Raw genomic sequence first — 20,315 nt, 5'->3', positions numbered from 1 at the left:
CTACTTAATAATAAATAAACAACCGTATTTAAATAGAGGCTGACACTCTCAGAAGAAAATCTCTAAGCGCTCAAAAGAACAAAACAAAAAATAGATGAAACAAGATGAATTGAACAGAAATGTATTGAGAAGAGTCTTGAAATGTGAGATGGTTGTAGCTTGTTTGATGTGACGAGGGAGAGTGTTCCATAAAATGAGGCCCAGCAAACTGAAAACTACTTTCATCATATACTTCAACTATTGTTTTGACATAAATGACCTACTTTCAAGGAACATTACAGAATTGTTTTTGCTAACATAATAGTTGCTGGCAGTGTAAGCACTTTATTTAATCCACCATTTACATAAACTGACAAACCTGTAGAAGTTTGAGAACAACGGCCATCTGGGTCACGAGAGAATAGTGAAAAACCGATTACAAATTTTTGCATTGCATCGATGCCAAAACAAAAATAAATAAAAGGCTCACTGATGAGCGATAACTCCAAATGCGAGGTTAGATTATTTATTTCTCATCAAATATGACATTTCAGACAGAAATATTTCGAGGGATGTTTTCAACTACCATCATCATTAGACCTTGTAAGTTTTATGTAAATCTGTAAACCTTGTTTTTGTCAACAGTACCTTCGTCTTGGTGAGAATCTGATTGAATATTCTCATGATTTCAAATTCTACATCACATCTACTCTTAGGAACCCTCACTACCTCCCGGAGATCTCCGTCAAGGTAAGTTATCGGTGTCCTGATGACCCAAACAGCGCCCTCGCTGAGCTCAATAAAGACCAGGCCTTGAACTTTGTTCTTGAAGGGCCACAGCAATTTTATGGAGGAAAATGCCAATGTTGTATTACAACTTTGCAAAGGGCACCACAGGAAATGCTGTGGGTGCCGTGGGCTATTTCGAGGCTTGAAAATCCTATCATTGGCTGAGAGTTGTGTGCAGCGCAGACACGCGTGCAAGTTTCTATTGTTTGAGTTCACTGATGGCAGCCAATGCACCGGTTCTAGTAGAACTTGGGAACGACAGACAAGTTTCTGTGGTTTATTGAAAAACAATAACTTTGGTTGCCAAAGGCAAATCCAAGTTGAATTTACCAAAACAAAATTAGATCAAGGTGCCTTAGAACATTTCTTATTATTATCATTGCTCATCGGGCATACTCAGACCATTCCTCAAGCTTCCTTACTCCATTTAGCTCTTATAAATTCAAGCTGCTGAAAGCGCCTACTGTCTCAGCCCTCTCGGATTAACATTCGCACACCTGGGTTACAAGAAGCGATTATGGTTAAATGTCTTGCTCAAGAAGAAACATGTCACAGATGGGACTCAAACCCACGAAGCCATCAGAACTTAGGGTCCTATGCACTAAGCCGCTCTGCCTTGCTACGCCACAATCAATCTTGCACCGTATCCCGCGGGACATTGCTCCGTAACATGCCACACCGAGACTAGTATCAAGGGTCTTCCATAGGAAAAATCCTCTTTTGCCTCTCACAGGTTGTGTTGCTGAACTTCATGATCACTCCCCTCGGCCTACAAGATCAGCTTCTTGGTATCGTCGCCGCCAAAGAGAAACCCGAACTAGAAGAGAAGAAGAACCAGTTGATCTTAGAGAGTGCCGCTAATAAGAAACAACTTAAGGAGATTGAGGATAAGATCCTGGAGGTGTTGTCTTCATCCGAGGGTAACATCTTGGAGGATGAGACGGCGATTAAGGTCTTGTCATCATCCAAGACACTGTCAGAAGAAATCTCAGCTAAACAGGTAAAACCCCCTTAATAATAATAATATTAATAATAATAAAAATAACTGGATTTATATAGCGCCAAATTACCAAAGGATGTAAGGCGCTTATAGAGAAAAGGAAAGACCGAAGTGATAGTGATAAGCAGCTACAGATTGGAGAACAGGTTGGTCTTCAGATCCTTTTTTATACTTACTGCAAATGCAAAGTGCATTTAATTCAATTCAAAATTATATTTATTTCCATACTTCATTAAAAAAGAGTACAAACAATGTTTTTTAAGGAATAGCCAATAAACAAAGCTATTTAATGAGGGTGAGAAAAACATAAATAGAGTATGGAGGCATCATCTGGAAGCCGAGGCTTATGTAGGGATGCCTAGGGAGAGACAACAAACGGGGACAAGAACGAACGGACAGACAATTCTGATGACGTAGGGCTGTTTTCGCAGCCAATGTTTTCGAAGGTGTTGAGCACAGATCAACTGATGCAAATTACTTGTTGTGAAATTGTGACTTCAAAATTTGTATCGCATTTGCAGGAAGTATGAACCAGGCTCGAGTCAGTTAATTGTTGATCATTGTTGATATTGGGTAGAAGGTGTCCCACCATGTACCCATATTTTAACCCTTTTGAGACTATTGCAGCCAAGAGCGGCTAGTAGTGGCCACAAACAGCCACAAGATTTCTGAATTGTTATATTCCAAAAATATAAAGACTTTCCCACGGGCATACACCCACAATTCAGCACACTTCCAGACATTCTTCTGGACCTCGACATTATGACAAACTGTACGGTAACAATTCTACAGAAAAGAAAAGTGTAGGAACGTTTTGACAATCCAACTCAACATTTCACAATATGTGCGCCCTTTGGCTTTATTGACCGATCCACTGACTAAATGTTTATCATTTTAATTTTTTTATTTGGCATTTATCTATTGTTAAAACCACCGCGGAAAATATCTACTCATAACTCTTTTTATTTTGTGTGTGTTTTATTTTTCCAGGAAATTGCCTCCAAAACGGAGAAAGAGATCGACGAGACGAGGAATGGTTACAAACCAGTTGCTATCCACTCGGCTACGTTGTTCTTCTGTATCTCAGATATGGCTAATATTGAGCCCATGTACCAGTATTCACTCACATGGTTCATTAACTTGTACCTTCAGGTAGGTGCTTATTAAACACACTGGACACTATTGGTAATTGTCAGAGACTAGTCTTCACAGTTGGTGTATCTCAACATATGCATACAATAACAAACCTGTGAAAATTTGAGCTCAATCAATCGTCGAAGTTGCGAGATAATAATGAAACCCTTTGACGCGTTCGAAATCTGTTACAGAACCTAAACACTGGTTTTTACAGTGTACTTTTGGCAATTGGTACATGTATACTAACATAACTGTAAATACACTGGACACTATTGGTAATTGTCAAAGACTATTGCATTACCAGTTGGTGCATGTATCTCAACATATGCATTCATGAAATAACAAACCTGTGAAAATTTGAGCTCAATCGGTCGTCGAAGTTGCCAGATAATAATGAAAGAAAAAAAAAACCTTGTCACACAGTACGAAGTTGTGTGCTTTCAGATGCTTGATTTCGAGATCTCAAATTCTAAATCTGAGGTCTTGAAATCAAATTTGTGGAAAATTACTTCTTTCTCGAAAACTACATTACTTCAGAGGGAGCCGTTTCTCACAATGTTCTATACTATCAACCTCTCCCTATTACTTGTTAACAAGTTAGGTTTTATGCTAATAAATATTTTGAGTAATTACCAATAGTGTCCACTGCCTTTAATTAATTGCTAAACTGCTTCTGCAACGTCTCTCTATTGAATCTACACTTAAATGTGGATTCGTTACAAATTTACACTCAACTGTAGATGTGCAATTTACAGTGATAGCTCAATTTCTAAACAAAACATTGTACTCGATAATGTCGCAAGCTTTAATAATAATAATATTGAAGTCTTATATAGCGCACGTATCTACCAAACAAGGTACTCAAGGCGCTGAGTATATACAAACTTTCAGAAAGATAGGTAATTGCAGTGATGAATTCTGAGACCCAATTATTTAGCACCTTATAAGGGTTTACAAGGTGCTAAGGCGCATTAAGCAGCCACAACCAGGAACACCGGGGCGAACCCCTTCTCTTTTCGATAAGTGCACTGGGTTCTTTTACATGCGTTACACAACACATGGGACCAACGGCTTTACGTCCCATCCGAAGGACGAAGCAATGGTTAAGTGTCTTGCTCAAGGACACAGTGTCACGGCTGGGGATTCGAACCCACACTCTGCTGATCAGAAACACCAGAGTTTGAATTCGGTGCTCTTAACCGCTCGGCCACGACACTTCCACATATATAATCCTTATAAATTCTTCACACTAGCACTGCTTGCATGACAGACTTCCTTGGCAAGAATCTGTGCAAGCCCATCCCAGCGGCCCTGGATAGACCTGGCCGCTGGGGCCAGGCGAACTGTTGTTGATGCTGCTGCTGTTGGTGCTCTTGCTGCTGCTTTTGAACATTTGCTCAAGAAAAGTTTATGGCTATGCCACATCTTCTTTGCCCCCTATAGTTCAGATCTGCTATATCTAACGTCTGTTGATGTTTTTATTATGGGTTGCCACAGTCCATTCAGAACAGCAAGAAGTCCTCAGTCTTAGAAGAGAGAATTGAAAACCTGAACGAACATTTCACAGACAGCATCTACAAGAACGTCTGCCGTTCGCTCTTTGAGAAAGACAAGCTTCTCTTCTCGTTCATCTTGTGCATCGGAATCATGAAAAGCAGGTAGGTTCAGTTGGCTTGAGGATGAGGCTCACTTCATTCAGTGTAATAATAAGTATATAAGTCTTATATAGCGCGCGTATCTACCAACAAGGTACTCAAGGCGCTGAGTATATACAAACTTTCAGAAAGATAGGTTATTGCAGTGATGAATTCTGAGACCCAATTATGTAGCACCTTAAAGGATTTACAAGGTGCTACGGCGCATACAGTAGACTACTTGCTGACATGGTCCTAGCGGTGCTTTTGTTTGGTCATGATAGAGGTCAAGCTTTGTGATGATGCTGAAGACCTGTCTCTACTTTGTTTGAGGGTGGAGTTGGTTGACAGGGATGGGGGGGGGGGGGGCGAGAGCTGGAGGAAATTGTACAGTAAGCAAAAATCAGCTGTTAAGCAGCTCTATGCAATGAAGTAATAGACAAAATGAGGGAACATCTTGCCTTTTTTTGTATTGGGCTGATTGGTATTGGTGATGTCACATACGTGATTGAGCATCTACCTAGTGCAGAACTTTATGGCGTTTGCCAACCAATAGCATCTGTCGGTATTCCTGAATGTAATTAGCATAATTCATGGGGAAGGCTAGTTCATTGATGTCTGGAGGTTTTATACCTCTGTGATTTATATTGTATCATTGAAAGACAAAGCTGAAGTGAAATATTGAAATATGTTTTCAGGGGTAACGTTGACGATGAGGAGTGGAGGTTCCTGCTGACCGGTGGAGTAGCTTTGGATAATCCCTACCCTAATCCCTGCTCTGATTGGCTGACGGATAAATCCTGGTCCGAGGTTGTACGAGCTTCCAACTTGACCAACTTGAATGGGCTTAGAGAACGTAAGTATGATAATAAAAATATAAGCATTTATAAAGCCCCATATATCCAATACATTGCTCAAAGGCACTGTGTAATTTTAAAAGTATAGAGGGGGATTATCATGCTTGGCATGGGATTATCTTGGATCAGGAAATCAGTTGACTCACAACAAACACAAAAGTTTGAAATGGCTCATAATTTAAAACAACAAATTCTCTTTCTTTTTGCTATTAGATTTTGAACAGAATCATGCAGTGTGGAAGCAGATCTACGATTCAGCCACACCCCATGAACTGAAATATCCAGTTCCGTTCGACACAACGAGTGGCCTCAGCCGCATGATCATCCTCAGAACCCTCCGCCCGGATAAACTAGTTCCAGCCAGCCAGGATTACATCGTAGACAGCATGGGGCGGAGCTACATCGAGCCGCCGACCTTCGACCTCGCCGGTAGCTTTGCCGATTCGCACTGCTGCGCACCGTTGATCTTTGTGCTCTCCCCCGGGGCCGACCCCATGGCTGGTCTTCTGAAGTTCGCCGAGGACAAAGGCTTCGGAGGCAGTCGTATTCAGACGATCTCTCTGGGTCAGGGCCAAGGACCTATCGCTACGAAGATGATCGAAGATGCCTTGATTGATGGGACGTGGGTCGTGCTGCAGAATTGTCATCTTGCGTCAAGCTGGATGCCGAAGCTGGAGAAGATCTGTGAAGAGGTGATCGTCCCGGAGGCTACTCATAAGGAATTCCGATTGTGGTTGACTAGTTACGCATCTGATGACTTCCCTGTCTCCATCTTACAGAATGGTAAAGGAATCAACTCAATCTAGACTCAGATTTATGGATAACGATTCATAAAGAACTGGTGTTTGGATAAGTCAACATTCTAATCGTCTTGAAATAGTTTGAAAAGAACCAGTTGTGTCGAAACTCTAATCAAAAATTGCAAACTTTACCAGTCATAACCTCACCATGCACAGTTTAAATTCCTACTTCAGTTTTGCTCAAAGTTATGGATTTTAAAGGAAAGAAATCTCAAGTTTCGTCTAGCTCCTTGATGAACCAAGTATAACAACTGAGGACCATCTTGAAATAAAATGAGCACATTGGTTTTATTCTTTCAGGTGTGAAGATGACCAACGAGCCGCCCAAGGGATTACGTGCAAACCTGCTACGGTCGTACCTCAATGATCCTATATCAGATCAAGAATTCTTTGAAAGTTGCAACAAGGTAAACGGAAACAAAAACATAATGTGAATGATAAAAAATGTACCAAATTTAATCATTTTATTTTCTTATATTTTAAGCATCAAAATTCTTATTAATCTATTCTATGGTTTGTAAGAAGTAACTGTAAATAGTAGACTTGCCAGAAACAACCATGTGTAAAACTCTTTTGGTAGGAGTGAAAAATCTATTTCTGAAAAGAACCGTGTGGTCTCGACATTTCAAACCATCTACTCTGCTCGTCTTTTGGTTTTTGATTGATTTGTTGCTATGATTTTCTTTATCCCAGTGCAATATTGTAACATGTATTAAAAACATGAGGCAAGACAAATGTACACTCTAGACATTTCAGTGTTGGCTTTTCTTATTTTATTTTACATACCTAATCAATATTGGTGGGTTTTTTTTTTTCTTTTTTTTTTTCCAGCCTGTGATTTGGAGGAAGCTTCTGTTTGGTTTGTGCTTCTTCCACGCCTTGATGCAAGAGAGACGTAAGTTTGGGCCATTAGGATGGAATATCCCGTATGAGTTCAACGAGTCAGATCTCAGGATCAGCATGAAACAATTACTGGTAAGATCAAGATTGAGATCAAGATTAAGATCAAGACTAAGACTGAGATCAAGATCATCAGGATTAAGATTAAGATTACGATAAAGATCAAGATTGAGAAAATTACTTCTTTTTCAAAAATTAAATTACTTCAGAGGGAGCCATTTCTCACCAATGTTATACCATCAACAGCTCTCCATTGCTTGTTAACTTTTATGCTCAGAATCTTTTTGAGTAATTACCAATAGTCCAGTTCATGGTTGGTCAACATACTGGAAAGTTTTGGAGAGAGTGTTGAGGTTTACAAAATGCTATGACTTATATTTGTTATTGAATAGATGTTTTTGAATGACTACGATGATGTGCCCTTTGATGCGTTGACCTACTTAACCGGTGAATGTAACTACGGTGGGCGTGTCACCGACGATAAAGACAGACGACTTCTCACATCACTCTTATCCAAGTTCTACAATGACTTGATACTCGTTGAGGATAAGTTTGCGTAAGTCAACCCTTGACCCAAACACTTTTTATGCTCTGATTATACATTTAAAAAGTCCATCATGGAATGCAAACAAGTTTTATTCTTTGGGATTTTTTTTTTATATCATTAAAGAAGCGTCTAAAGGTAAAAACATTTCTTTCTCGTACAAAATTATTTATGATTGTGCATTGTAATGCATTTGAAGCCCAATGTGATGAGACTGGCTGGCCAGTGTGTCCACCATCCAGAGCTAGCTGTGAGCCCCCTAGTTCTTTGGGAACCCATCGATGGAAACAGGAGCAAGGGCAGAAGGAGACTTACATTTGTAGATCAGCTGAAGAAGGACGCAACAAAACAAGAAACAACTGAGCTTAGGACGCTGATGCTGGACCGGGATGCGTGGAAGACGATCATCAGAGCTTCCTGACATGGCGTCGGCTGAAGACAACCTCACGCTCAACTGACTGAAGCAAAACTGTAGTGTCATCATGACATTGTGTTTGGCTCCAGAACTAAAATGAAGACTACTTCGTTCCCAGAGATGATAAGCTAATCGTCTTGATTTTTGTGGTTGCAGGTTTTCAGACAGCGGTGATTACTACTCGCCCACTGACGGCCCGTACCAAACCTACATCGATTACATCCGTAGCCTACCCATCATTCCTCATCCTGAGGTGTTTGGTCTCCATGAGAACGCTGACATCACCAAGGACAACCAAGAAACACAACAGGTAAGAGAGGACTGAAAAAGTGCTTAGAACTAATGTTTGATGCTGAGCAAAAATGCAGAAGGACACGTGTCATTGCTTAGAACTAATGTTTATGCTAAGCAAAAATACAGAAGGACACGTGTCATTGCTTAGAACTAATGTTTATGCTAAGCAAAAATACAGAAGGACACGTGTCATTGCTTAGAACTAATGTTTATGCTAAGCAAAAATACAGAAGGACACGTGTCATTGCTTTGAACTAATGTTTATGCTAAGCAAAAATACAGAAGGACACTTCTTCTTATCGAGGTCTCGAAATCAAATTCGTGGAAAATTTATCATGGTGTATAAAATTGGTTGGTGCCTAGCGACTTTCTTGCAGCTCTATGAAATTGGGCCAAAATGTTTAGACCCAGTCTACTCAGGACATTTATTAGCCAGTTATTAAACACTCAACCTTGTGTTCTTCAATTCCTGATCTAACGTATTTTATTGTTTTTTGTTTTGTCTAGTTGTTTGATGGCATTTTGTTGACGTTACCACGGCAATCTGGTGGCGGAGGGAAGTCACCTCAAGAGATTATTGAAGATTTAGCTTCGGATATTTTGTCCAAACTACCAGCAGACTACAACCTGGAATTTGTAAGTATGATTAGGAAGCAAAAATTGTTGAAAGCTTACAAAATACTGCAGCTCGTTTGGTATGTTTTCTTGAGCAGGAATGCAACTTTTCAGCTGATCGGCTGATTTCCTCTTTTTCTTTTCAAAAAACCCTGCCATACAAAGTTGAAAAACACTGTACAAAAGTTAAGTGTGATCAGCCATTTTTTTTTTTTTTTTGCATTTAGAAAGTTGCATGTCTGCTTGAGGAACAAATTATTTACCCCATGACTCGGACAACTTCACTGGCTACCGATTAGAGAACGGATTTATTTTAAACTTGCTCTTTTTGATTATAAAGGCTTGGACAAAACTTCTCTTGTAGATATATTTCCAACTTACTCTCATTAATACGCCCCCTCCACGTTTTCTTCAGTCCACACTTGTCATCACTCACTTTAATGTTCCCCTGGCAAACCAAGTTCTGGGTGAGAAATGACCTTGTTTGAATCAAGCGAACTGTATTTATACAAGTGTGCTCAATATGACCTTGTGACCAAACTGAGTTATGGATAAGAGTACTGGACTCAAGCTCTGGTGTTTCTGATCAGCAGAGTGTGAGTTCGAGTCGCAGTTGTCACGCCGTGTCCTTAAAAGCAAGACAATTAAAACCATTGCTTCATCCTTCAGATAGGCTAAAAGCCGTAATGCACGTAAAAGAACCCTGTGCACTTAGCGTAAAGAGAAGGGGTTCGCCTTAGCGTTAAGAGAAGGGGTTCGCCCCAGTGTTCCTGGTCTGATCAGCAGCATATTGCACCACTGCACCTTGTAAACTGTTGTAAACATAGTTCCACATACATTGCGGGAAAAAATTACCGAGGGCTTCGATATGCCCCCAGGGGATGTGAAAAAGTGTTGTGTAAGAGTCTAGTATTATTGTTATTATTATTATTATTATCATTATTCACTGATGGGAAGAAGTTGAAAGTTTTCCTGATAGTTTAAACTCAGCAAACCACTGCAAAAGATTTACTCATCGCTTTTTTTCCCTATGATCTGTTCTTATCAGGTGATGGAAAAGTACCCAGTCATCTACTCCGAGTCCATGAACACCGTCCTGCGTCAAGAACTTATCCGCTTCAATCGTTTAACGACAGTCGTCCGATCATCTCTTCAGAATATCCAGAAAGCCATTAAGGGACTGGTGGTGATGTCGTCAGAACTTGAGGATGTGTTTGATAGTATGTTGGTTGGCAAAGTACCAGCGATGTGGGCCGCTAAGTCGTATCCGTCCCTGAAGCCACTGGGAGGGTACATGCTTGATCTCTTAGCGAGGTGAGTCACGAATTGGGTATTTTGGAGCAGGGCTTGAAATTTACAGTGGCCATCAGTCCGAGGCCAGTAATTTTAGTGTCGGGCAAGTAAACTCACAAGTGGACAGGACTGGCGCTCTTGTGTTTTTATATTGAATAAAAAGAACTGTCCTGCATACCTTTGAGACGTCGCATACAACAAACATGCTTCATTATTATGAATATAACAAGTGATATTGTTGTGCCAGTAAAGAAGATTCTTGGCAAGAAATTTGGGAGAGTATTTTGATAGATTTCTTTTCGGAAGTACTTAGATCTGAGAACATTTGCGTACTTTTTCATTAATGATATTTCCTCTTGTTTTCGTTGGTTTTTTTTCCAGACTGACTTTCTTCCAAGACTGGATAGAACATGGAGTGCCAAAAGCTTTCTGGTTGTCAGGTTTTTACTTCACACAGTCCTTCCTGACTGGTAAGCATCATTTCATAAGGGAATAAAAGAGTAGTACAAAGTCTTGAACGTTCGTCTAAAACCGGCAGGGTCTTGGCTATGCGATATAGGACCGAACCTTCAAGACCGAGTCCCCACTCTTTTATTCCCATTCGTAAATGCCCTTTTAGTTAAATAGCGTGAAAACGTTGGAAAATCTTTTCAGCATTTGTTGTTAATGTTCAGTTCTTGTAACAATCTCATGTGCCATTTTGCAAAGTGGCAAAATGCATGTGACACTCAACCGCTGTGCGTATGAAAGACTGTTGAAAGACTGTTGATGTCGATGCATCATGACCTCACCTATTTCACCTATTTCTTGTATACCATGTCTTAATAATATTAACCAAATTGTATACATTCTTTTTGGTTTTTACCCTAAACACCACCGTGTGTGTTAGCACTGTATACTCAGTACTTTCCAGAGTTCTGTGAAGAAAAAAAAATCACAGGCATATTACTCGGGTGGGATTCGAACCCACGACCTTTGCAATTCTAGAGCAGTGTCATACCAGCTAGACCACCGAGATTACCCGGTGGCTAGAGGCAGTTCGAATCCTATGTTTTAGCAGCGGGTACTGCAAACGATTTAAAAGATTTAATAATAGTTTTATACAACGCTTTATCACAGCCTGATGAAGGCAGTACCAAAGCGCTTCCAACTTGTTTACCCCTTGGCACTGGGCCTTAAATCATTCCTTAAACCATCTCAGGACCCTGAGGAGTATACTTGTAGTTGGTTATCAGTTTGAAACAGCAAATTCTATTTGTTATCACCTCATTATAAGATTTTCATTTGTGTGTGAATGCATCAGGTGTGAGTCAGAACTTTGCTCGTAAGTACACCATCCCCATTGATCATCTTGGCTTTGAGTTTGAGATCACGGACCATGAGGAGACGGTGGACAGCAAGGCTGAAGATGGAGCATACGTTTATGTAAGTTCATAAGTTCTCATTAATAGTGGCTTCTTATATAGCGCGCATATGCGTCACTCAGTGACGCTCAGTGGCACTTTAACATACAGTATTTTTCTGCAATGTAGATGGGACCTTGTTTGAATTACGAGACCTAATCCTTTTACATAGCACCAAGTAATGGTTTACAAGGTGCTGAGGCGCAATATGCTGCCAATCTAACAAGAAACACAGGCAGACCCACTTCTCTTTTTGATAAGTGCACTGGGTTCTTTTACATACCTTAAACAACACACAGGACCAATGTCTTTACGTCCCATCCGAAGGACGAAGCATCATGGTTAAGTGTCTTGCTTAAGGACACAGGGGTTGATTTCACAAAGAATTAGGACTAGTCCTAACTTAGGACTAGTCCTAGGAGATATACAAATTGCATGGATAGTCCTAAGTTAGGACGAGTAACTGGTCCTAACTCGAGATAAGACTAGTCCTTACTCTATGTGAAATCAACCCCAGGTGTCACAACTCTCGAACCCACACTCTGCTGATCAGAAACACCAGAGTTTGAATGCGGTGCTCTTAACCGCTCGGCCATGACACGCCTTTTAAGGTGTTGTTGGTGGTGTTTCATTCCTTGCAATAGGAGCCTAATTGTTGAGTATAAACCCACTAGACATCTTTGCGCATCCGATTCTTTGTTTATAGTCGCCCCCCTAGCACACAGTTGTTTGTGGATTGGATTTAATGTGACTGCATGGGTTTTCCCTGGAATAATTATCTGGAGTTTTCCTCCCACTTATAAAACTGAAACTTCCTTCTTTGTCTTCTCATGGTGGGTTTCTTGGAGAGTATAGTTATTAAGTTTGCTTTTGTGAAAGATCTTGGCTTCAGAACCAAAATAAATATTTAAAAAAAAAAATAAAAAAAACATAAATGAGTAACTTTTCCTACTTCTCATTTTCCCTAGGGTTTATACCTCGAAGGCGCTCGTTGGGATCGTAAACTAAAGAAACTCAACGAGTCTCATCCTAAGATTCTATACGACACGATTCCAGTCACATGGCTCAAACCAGGGCGCAAGGCGGACTTTAAGAAGGTGCCCACCTACACGAGCCCTGTCTATAAGACGAGTGCCAGGCGAGGTACCCTGTCCACTACTGGACATTCCACTAACTTTGTCATGATGTTAGAGTTACTGTCAGATAAACCACAAGCCTATTGGATCAATCGGGGTGTTGCTTCACTCTGTCAACTGGACGATTAAGTAGTCATGAAATCCATGTATACAAGGATTAGCTTTTGTTAATATGAACTTCAATCTTGAGCAAGTTTGAGTGTGCACCATGGTTGACTCAAACCCAGGTTGGTCGACCCTTGGTTGACAACTTTGGTCGACCATTTGGAACCAGCCTCATGACCATGGTTTCTTCAGTGGTCCCAATAGCCTGTTCCATGCATGCTAACATTTTTAAAGTGCAGAGGGGAACCAGTGACACTATAGCTAAAAGGCGGAAGGCAATGGAGTGTCGAATAGCGTGATATAAACCGATGGTTGACTAGACTTCCACACGAGTCGTTCGAGTGAGTGATGACTAAATGTGTGCATTCGAACTTGCTCTTAGTCACCTCTAACTGTGTGGATTTCAGCATTATCTAAAAATTTGTATCATTACGGAGATTTGCTAAGCCAAGTGTAGCTTGAGCTCAAAAAAGTCAATCAGAATTAAATCTATGTTTTAACAAGGATTTTCTTTTCAGTCGAAACCTGGAAGAAATATTTGTATATTTGGCTGTCACATCAAAATACATAACATAGTTGACTTTAAAGGCATGGTATATTTTTGGTTCTTACTCTATAAGTTAATGACCATAAAACGTTACTTGGTAAAGAGCACTGGAGAGCTGTTGATGTTATAAAATATTGCTGGGAACGACCCCCTTTGAAGTTAGTTTTTGTTTTCACCCAAAAGTTCGAGTCTGAGAAAGGCCTGAAGCCTTTCTGAGGCATCTGAAAGCACAAAATTCTATGCAACGAGGGTGTTTGTTTCTGTCATCATTTTCGTGCAACTTCGATGACCAGTTGAGCCCAAATTTTCACAGGGTTGATATTTTATGCATATGTCAGTACACACCGAGTGAGGATACTGGTCTTTGACATTTACCAAAAGTATTCCCTGCCTTTCAACTTTAACCTTTGACATGTTTGCCTACCTAGAACAACTGAAAATATATTTGTTTTTTTCTAACAAAGCTTTTTTATTTTTAAGAATATGTTTTCCTTGATTGCTTTTATAAAGTTGTGGCTGAACTGAAAATGAGTGATTTTCTTTTGGGAGATTTACTTTTTTTTCAAGTTGTGTGGAACTAGTTTGCTTTGATGTCACGAATTTAGTGATAGTTTCTGATGAAGCTTGCCATTTACTTTAAAAGAAAAAACACCTTTTGGTTTGAAGTAGCATAAGTTCTAAAAAGCTTTAGCAAGTAAAACAACAAATCTGCTGTGTGTGAAATAGTAAGAAAGCATTATGTAAATAGATGTCTGTAAATAAACTGGATTTCAAATTCGATTATCCGTCCACCGTTTTTTAAAATAAATACCACATGATTCCAGCCAAAAGATTTTCTTTCAATAATAACTATCAAAATGTATTTTTCTTACTGTTGAAATATTTATATATTTTACGATTTCCGTGTTACGAGTTTGTGTTTAATGTTAATTGACTATTGGAGAAAGATTTAAGATTATCTTTAAAAAAACTAAAACCTTGATTCTTTAAGGCACCTTTCTTTGGTAAAACCACCTCTGTGAACTGGAACTTTTTAACGTATTTTATTTTTGGGTAAAGAGGGGGTTGAACAAAGAGAAACTGACAAGAGCGGGATGTGAACCAAGGACCTCCAGTAACTTGCCAACACTCTTCCAACTGAGCTATCTAGCCATATGTTGGCGGTCTCCCTACTTTGTCAATATCTTTGTTTGGGGTGCCTTAAAAAATTACATTTTCACAATATGCAAGAACACTTTCTAGAAATGTGTAGGGTTCAAGTTTATGCTGTTGACACCACCTTTTTGTTTTTCTTTTGCGCTCAAGAACACAAGATTATCTAATGACTATTTATGCAATGAAGTTTGTGTTTGGTTACATTTCTTACTTCCATTTTACTTCATTTCCTATTATTGTAAATAGAATGTTTGACAAGAGTAAACTAACCTGTATCGATACAAATGGAATGCGATTTATAGTTTCAGTTATTTATGTTGGCAGAGTGTGTTTTTAAATTTAAAGACCTCTTAGGAAGGAGTGGGCTTATCGCTATTTGATGGCGTCTTTTTTTTCACAAAGCGCCCAAATGCACCTATAAGAACTTGAATATCAATAAACTTTGTTACATTTTACCCCCATCCAATTTTTGCAACGAGTAGTGACAAAATTGTAACAAAAAATTACCAGACAAATTAGTTTTTATATAGAGCTTTTCCCCCCGAAGGGCGTCTTGAAGTGCTTCTGACATTGTTACAGGTCACTAGGCCTTTAATCATTCCTTAAACCATCTCAGCTCCCTGTGGAGTATACAGCCTGTGCTGCAAAATATGTAGCGCACTAAGCTAAATCAATCACAAGAACCATCTCTGCCCCCACAGGTACCCATTCATTTACCCCTGGGTGGAGAGAAGCAATTATAAAGTGTCTTGCTCAAAGACAAGTGTCACGACCAGGACTCGAACCCACACTCTGCTGAACAGAAACACCAGAGCTTAAGTTCAGTGCTCTTATACGTTCAGGCACAACACTCCACTGGGATTAAACTGGGCTACTATACAAACATAGACAAAAAACACAGTGCATTGAATCACTTTATAGTCATTTTAATTAATTAATTACGTGTATTTGGATACAACCACCTGCGTAACATTATTTTTCACATGTAACTACCCATGCGGGTATTACTGTTGTAATTCAAAATAATACAAAATATTCAATATAGGGTAGAAAAAAGAAGAGGAACTGGGTATTAATCAAATATGACATCAAAAGTCCTCAACAGGAAAAGAGTACAAGGAATGATAAACTTAGTACACTTTTATTATTACAAATTATAAAATACTTTTATGTTGATTTTACTAAATAGTTCCTACTCAAAATAGGGGGGGGGGGGGAACATAATCAAATTTAGAAAAAGTAAATATTCCAGATGCTCCTCCTACATTAAAAGCCTCAAGTATAAAGATTAAAGATAAATAATTCTGGAGTTCATTATTTGAGTAATTTTGCAAATAATATAAAATGCAGGCCGTTAAAGGGCATGTGAATTGATACTATAATTTATCCCAATTTTAAGGGCATGTGGAACATGGAATGATGTAGCGCCTCAGTGCCCCACATGCCACAAGGACGCAGGCCAACTGGTAATGTGGGACACAGAAGGGCGAGTGTTCCACGGGCGAGTGGGATAATGAATTTATCGTCAAGAAAACTTGGCATGCCTGGCATGAAAGAATACCAGGAGTTTGAACAAGGTAATGACCACGTTAGTTGGATGCTACATGCATGTCGATCTCTAACCCCCTTTAAAGACCATTCGGAGTATACTATTCGAAATGTCAAGACCACACCGGTACTTTGTAGAGCCAACACTCTTACGAAAGAGATTTGACACATGTGTGCCATAAGTTAACTATTTATAACTCTTATTTTATTTCCACACTGTGCAAAGCTTCAAACACCACTTTTCAACTTATTGTTGCCATGGATCGACCACAGAGAATCGAGGACTCAAGTTTGCTTGAAGATAAATAATTATAGTTTTATAATTTTTGTACTCCAAAAATTGTCATATGGTATACATGTTTTGTTAAAAATATAGATACTGCTAGATAATAGAATAGCTTGGTGGTTAATTTGGCTGCTCATTTGCCTAAATGGACCGAGAAAACCTATACTGTGGAACAAACATCACTGCAGAGCAAAACCAAAGTTGTAAATTCATTTAACCTATTTTACAAAAGTTAAACTGGAAGACTTTAAAGAAACTCCATCTGCGGAGTCTAGGAACAACACTTCAAACAATTATAATAAAAAATGAAAACAAAAATTGCAGGAATGTGAAATGGAAAAATAATTCCCAAGGAATGGTTTAAATTACTGCTAAGAAAAACGTGAAAATCTACAAATGGAATTTCAAATCAAAACTTTGTTTTATAAAAAACCTTGGCATATACATGTGTTAAATCTGAGAGTATTATTGTTTGTTAGAGTAAACACACTTTTAAATGTCCGTTTCTTTGGAAGAGCTGCTTCACATTTAAAGGCACTGGACACTTTTGGTAACTACTCAAAATAATTGCTAGCATAAAAACTTACTTGCTAAACCACAATGGACAGCTGTTGACATGGTTGAAAGTAGAAAACATTGTAAGAAACGGCTCCCTCTGAAATAACAAAGTTTTTTTGAGGAGGTAACTTCTCACTCAAATAATAAAAAACTTCAGGCCTGAAGCCTTTTATTATGCATCTGAAAGCACACACAAATTTGCAACAAGGGTGTTTTTTCTTTCATTATTTTCTTGCAACTTTGATGACCAATTGAGCCCAAATTTATACACGTTTGTTATTTTATGCAAGCATGTTTGGATACACAAAGTAAGAATACTGGTCTTTGACATTTACCAAATGTGTCCAGCGCCTTTAACCTTCAAAATACTTTTACTTCATTTATTTCCAACTTTTATACAAGGTGCGTTTCCACAACATGTAGGTTGGATATATAACACAACCCTTCAGAGACCATACCTACCTGAATACCATTAGAGCCCAATACCATTGCTCTGACAACCGTAAGAAATGAAACCACGCTTACTGAAGCAGGGAATTGCACGCCTACTTCAAGCGTATTTCACAGGTTAGCAGGAAATGTGTTGCTTGTGCGAGTGCGTACTCCACATTACTAGGGTTGGCTTACACAGCTAGCGCGGAAATTCAGCACTTTTGTTTTTTTGTTGCAATGCTCAAGTTTACACATACACGTAACAATACAACATACAAGTACAAATTACAAACCAAGGAAAAACAAAGAGGGGAAAAAACAGACGATCCGGTAACCTGGCATCTTATTTAAAAAAGAAATTCAGCACTTGCACAGAAGTGGAGAATGGAATGCAGAATTCGGCGGTAAGCAAAGCTATGAAATTGGGTCATGGTCTCCGAAGGGTTAAGTTTTGAGGTAAGGCACTCTACGTACGACCCGTTGAGCAAACCCAAATTTATTCTCTCATCATCACACTTCATTCTATCCACTGTATTATTCACACACTAAATGACTCTGTTAATAATAATTATTGTTATATAAAAATAAAATCCTTTTTTGTCATTTACAAGATGGTGCATTGCACATAGAACTAAATTGCCATCAAGCTACTCCACACTGACCTGACTTCTAACTTTCGACCAACCGAAAGACTTATCCAGCAACCAATGAATTCAACCATAACTGCGATCATAAAGCTGCTTAGAATGGAAAACTTGCTCAGCAATAATCAGGCATGGAACTGCAACTTCACTAAAGAAGAGGAAATTACAAAATTCCATTGATTTTGTATAGTGTTTTTCAATTTTGAATGGTAAAACTGAGATTAAAAAGAGGAAATCAGCTGATACGAGGAAAAGTTGCATGCCTGTATTAGGTAACCAGCATTTAATAATTATGTGCAACTCATGGACAACTGCAACATTTTGCTTAGCTCTATACACAATGTCAAACCAGGCGACTAAGAGGCAAGGCAACTAGGCAATATCCAAGAAAAAAAAATGGAATTCTAATTTCAATTTTCAAATAGTTGCCTTTAGAAAATCAATGTTGAAGAATAAACTTCCTAGCATTCTCGTTTAACACTGGTCCGCTGGCCAAATACCAGTTAAAACTCTCTCCAAGTGGTCCAATGAAAAGCATCCCTATTTTAAATGAAGTATGGACTAGTGAAAAGGCTGGTTTGGGGGTTGAATAAAGAAAATTGACTACTGACCCTATTTACCTGACGTCATCGTCAGAATAATCTTGGATGTGCCATTGTGGTGGTCAATGTCAACGTGCGTTATTCAGTGTAGTGCGCATTTTAGGCGACGCTGCGTTTACACGTAAACCTATTGACCACAAGTGGTGAGCGTGGCAGTGGCTGCGTGACGTGCGTGCAAGGGGTCAATAGAGTGGTATTTAAACCACAACCTCTCTCCTCACAAGTACAAAAGCTGGCTGACTTGTGAAAGCGAGCTAACAGGCCTCGCTGGCCAGTCACTGGAAAAGTTCTGAGCGAAACCCTGCTGTGCTGCCAAACTTCTCTTTCTGCCTAGAGAGTACTTCCCAGTTCCCGTTCCCCAAAATTACCTCGTGTGACAAAGAAGAAACTGCGCCCACGTATTTTTTTATTTCATGATCGCAGAAACGGCTGAAAACAATCGTTGCTGGATTAGTCTTATCATCACACCCAATATCATCATCTCTCTACGACTATTGTCGACCAATAAATAATGACCAAACTTCTCCACGTAACAAAAAATACATCACCGTCCCCTGAAAAATTCATCAAAATCTCCATAAGAAACGTCTTCAATAAATAGCTTGTACCTTAACCATCAACTCCCATCCAACACTCATCCAACACCATCCAAATACAAAAATATTACTAGATTTACTCCCTAGGACCGTTTCCGAATTGGCGGCTACGGCTACAGCTCTACCTTGGCAATCAAGTATTCCAGTATAGGACATTCTTAGCAACACCCTTAGCAACAGTCATAATGACTGTTGCTAAGGGTATTGCTACCGTCATAGCCGTAGCCGTAGACACCCATTTGGATATGGCTTTGAGAATTGAGAAAAGAAAACAAATCAAAGAAAATCAAAAAGATGAAGTAAAAATTACTAACACTACATAACTAGGTCTAAATAAAACGAAATCGATACACAAAGTGCAAAAGAAAATCATATTCAAAACTAAAGCCTCTGTTTGATTTTAAAGCATGTAACAGAGTTACTACAAAAACTTAATACCTATTCTAAATATTTATTGGAAGAACATTGACTTGTTGATAATACACCACTTTGCCTCAACTTGCTTATCTTCATTCCCATGGCAACATTTCACTAAAAATTACACTCATCCACAACTTTTGCATGGAAATATTAGGGTTTTTTTCTCGTTTTTTTTTCCTCTTTTTTAAAATGACGTACACTTTTTATTTTTTGTACATAGATTAATAGAAGCATCTTTAGAAATAAATTTTTAAATCAAATTTTTCAGCTTTATTTGAATACAAACTGGTTTTTTATAATAAAAAAAGTCATTGTCATAAAAACAAACATGGAAGTGCTCTGCTCTGAGAGCTCGTAGTTTTAAAAGTCTTTGAAACATTCTTGATTATCAAATCAAGTTTATGTCTAACTCAAGACCAGTGTTGAAGGTGGTAAGAAAAGTCTTGGTGTCTACATCAGCCTTAATTGGTCTCAACCCCTCCTGGTCCCCGTGTTTTGATATAAGATTGCTGGGTAAGACCAAACACTGGTCAACTACAACACAGGTCAAGACAATGATGGAATAGTCAAGATTCACTCAAAACAACTCCTGGTGATTTTTTTTTATTTATGTTGTTTACTGAAGA

At 39.0% G+C, this 20,315-nt stretch overlaps 1 protein-coding gene across 1 annotated transcript in view; it reads left to right on the top strand.

Annotated features, from left to right (window-relative positions):
* Nucleotides 1-13,680, top strand: part of LOC117293136 (dynein heavy chain 3, axonemal-like) — a 69,225-nt gene extending 55,545 nt beyond the window's left edge. Inside the window, exons 55-69 of the mRNA XM_033775360.1 lie at nt 625-729; nt 1,502-1,768; nt 2,759-2,920; nt 4,403-4,563; nt 5,238-5,395; nt 5,610-6,179; nt 6,497-6,603; nt 7,028-7,171; nt 7,489-7,652; nt 8,212-8,365; nt 8,857-8,985; nt 10,013-10,278; nt 10,639-10,727; nt 11,561-11,682; nt 12,629-13,680. Of these exons, the coding sequence (XP_033631251.1) occupies nt 625-729; nt 1,502-1,768; nt 2,759-2,920; nt 4,403-4,563; nt 5,238-5,395; nt 5,610-6,179; nt 6,497-6,603; nt 7,028-7,171; nt 7,489-7,652; nt 8,212-8,365; nt 8,857-8,985; nt 10,013-10,278; nt 10,639-10,727; nt 11,561-11,682; nt 12,629-12,925 (2,895 nt within the window). The 3' untranslated portion in view covers nt 12,926-13,680. The remainder of the gene's footprint in view (nt 1-624; nt 730-1,501; nt 1,769-2,758; nt 2,921-4,402; nt 4,564-5,237; nt 5,396-5,609; nt 6,180-6,496; nt 6,604-7,027; nt 7,172-7,488; nt 7,653-8,211; nt 8,366-8,856; nt 8,986-10,012; nt 10,279-10,638; nt 10,728-11,560; nt 11,683-12,628) is intronic.
* The last annotated feature ends 6,635 nt before the right edge of the window (nt 13,681-20,315 follow it).

The sequence above is a fragment of the Asterias rubens genome, chromosome 7, assembly GCF_902459465.1.
Source record: "Asterias rubens chromosome 7, eAstRub1.3, whole genome shotgun sequence".
In the NCBI taxonomy this organism is placed as follows: domain Eukaryota; kingdom Metazoa; phylum Echinodermata; class Asteroidea; order Forcipulatida; family Asteriidae; genus Asterias; species Asterias rubens.
This window is presented reverse-complemented; position numbering and strand designations above follow the sequence as displayed.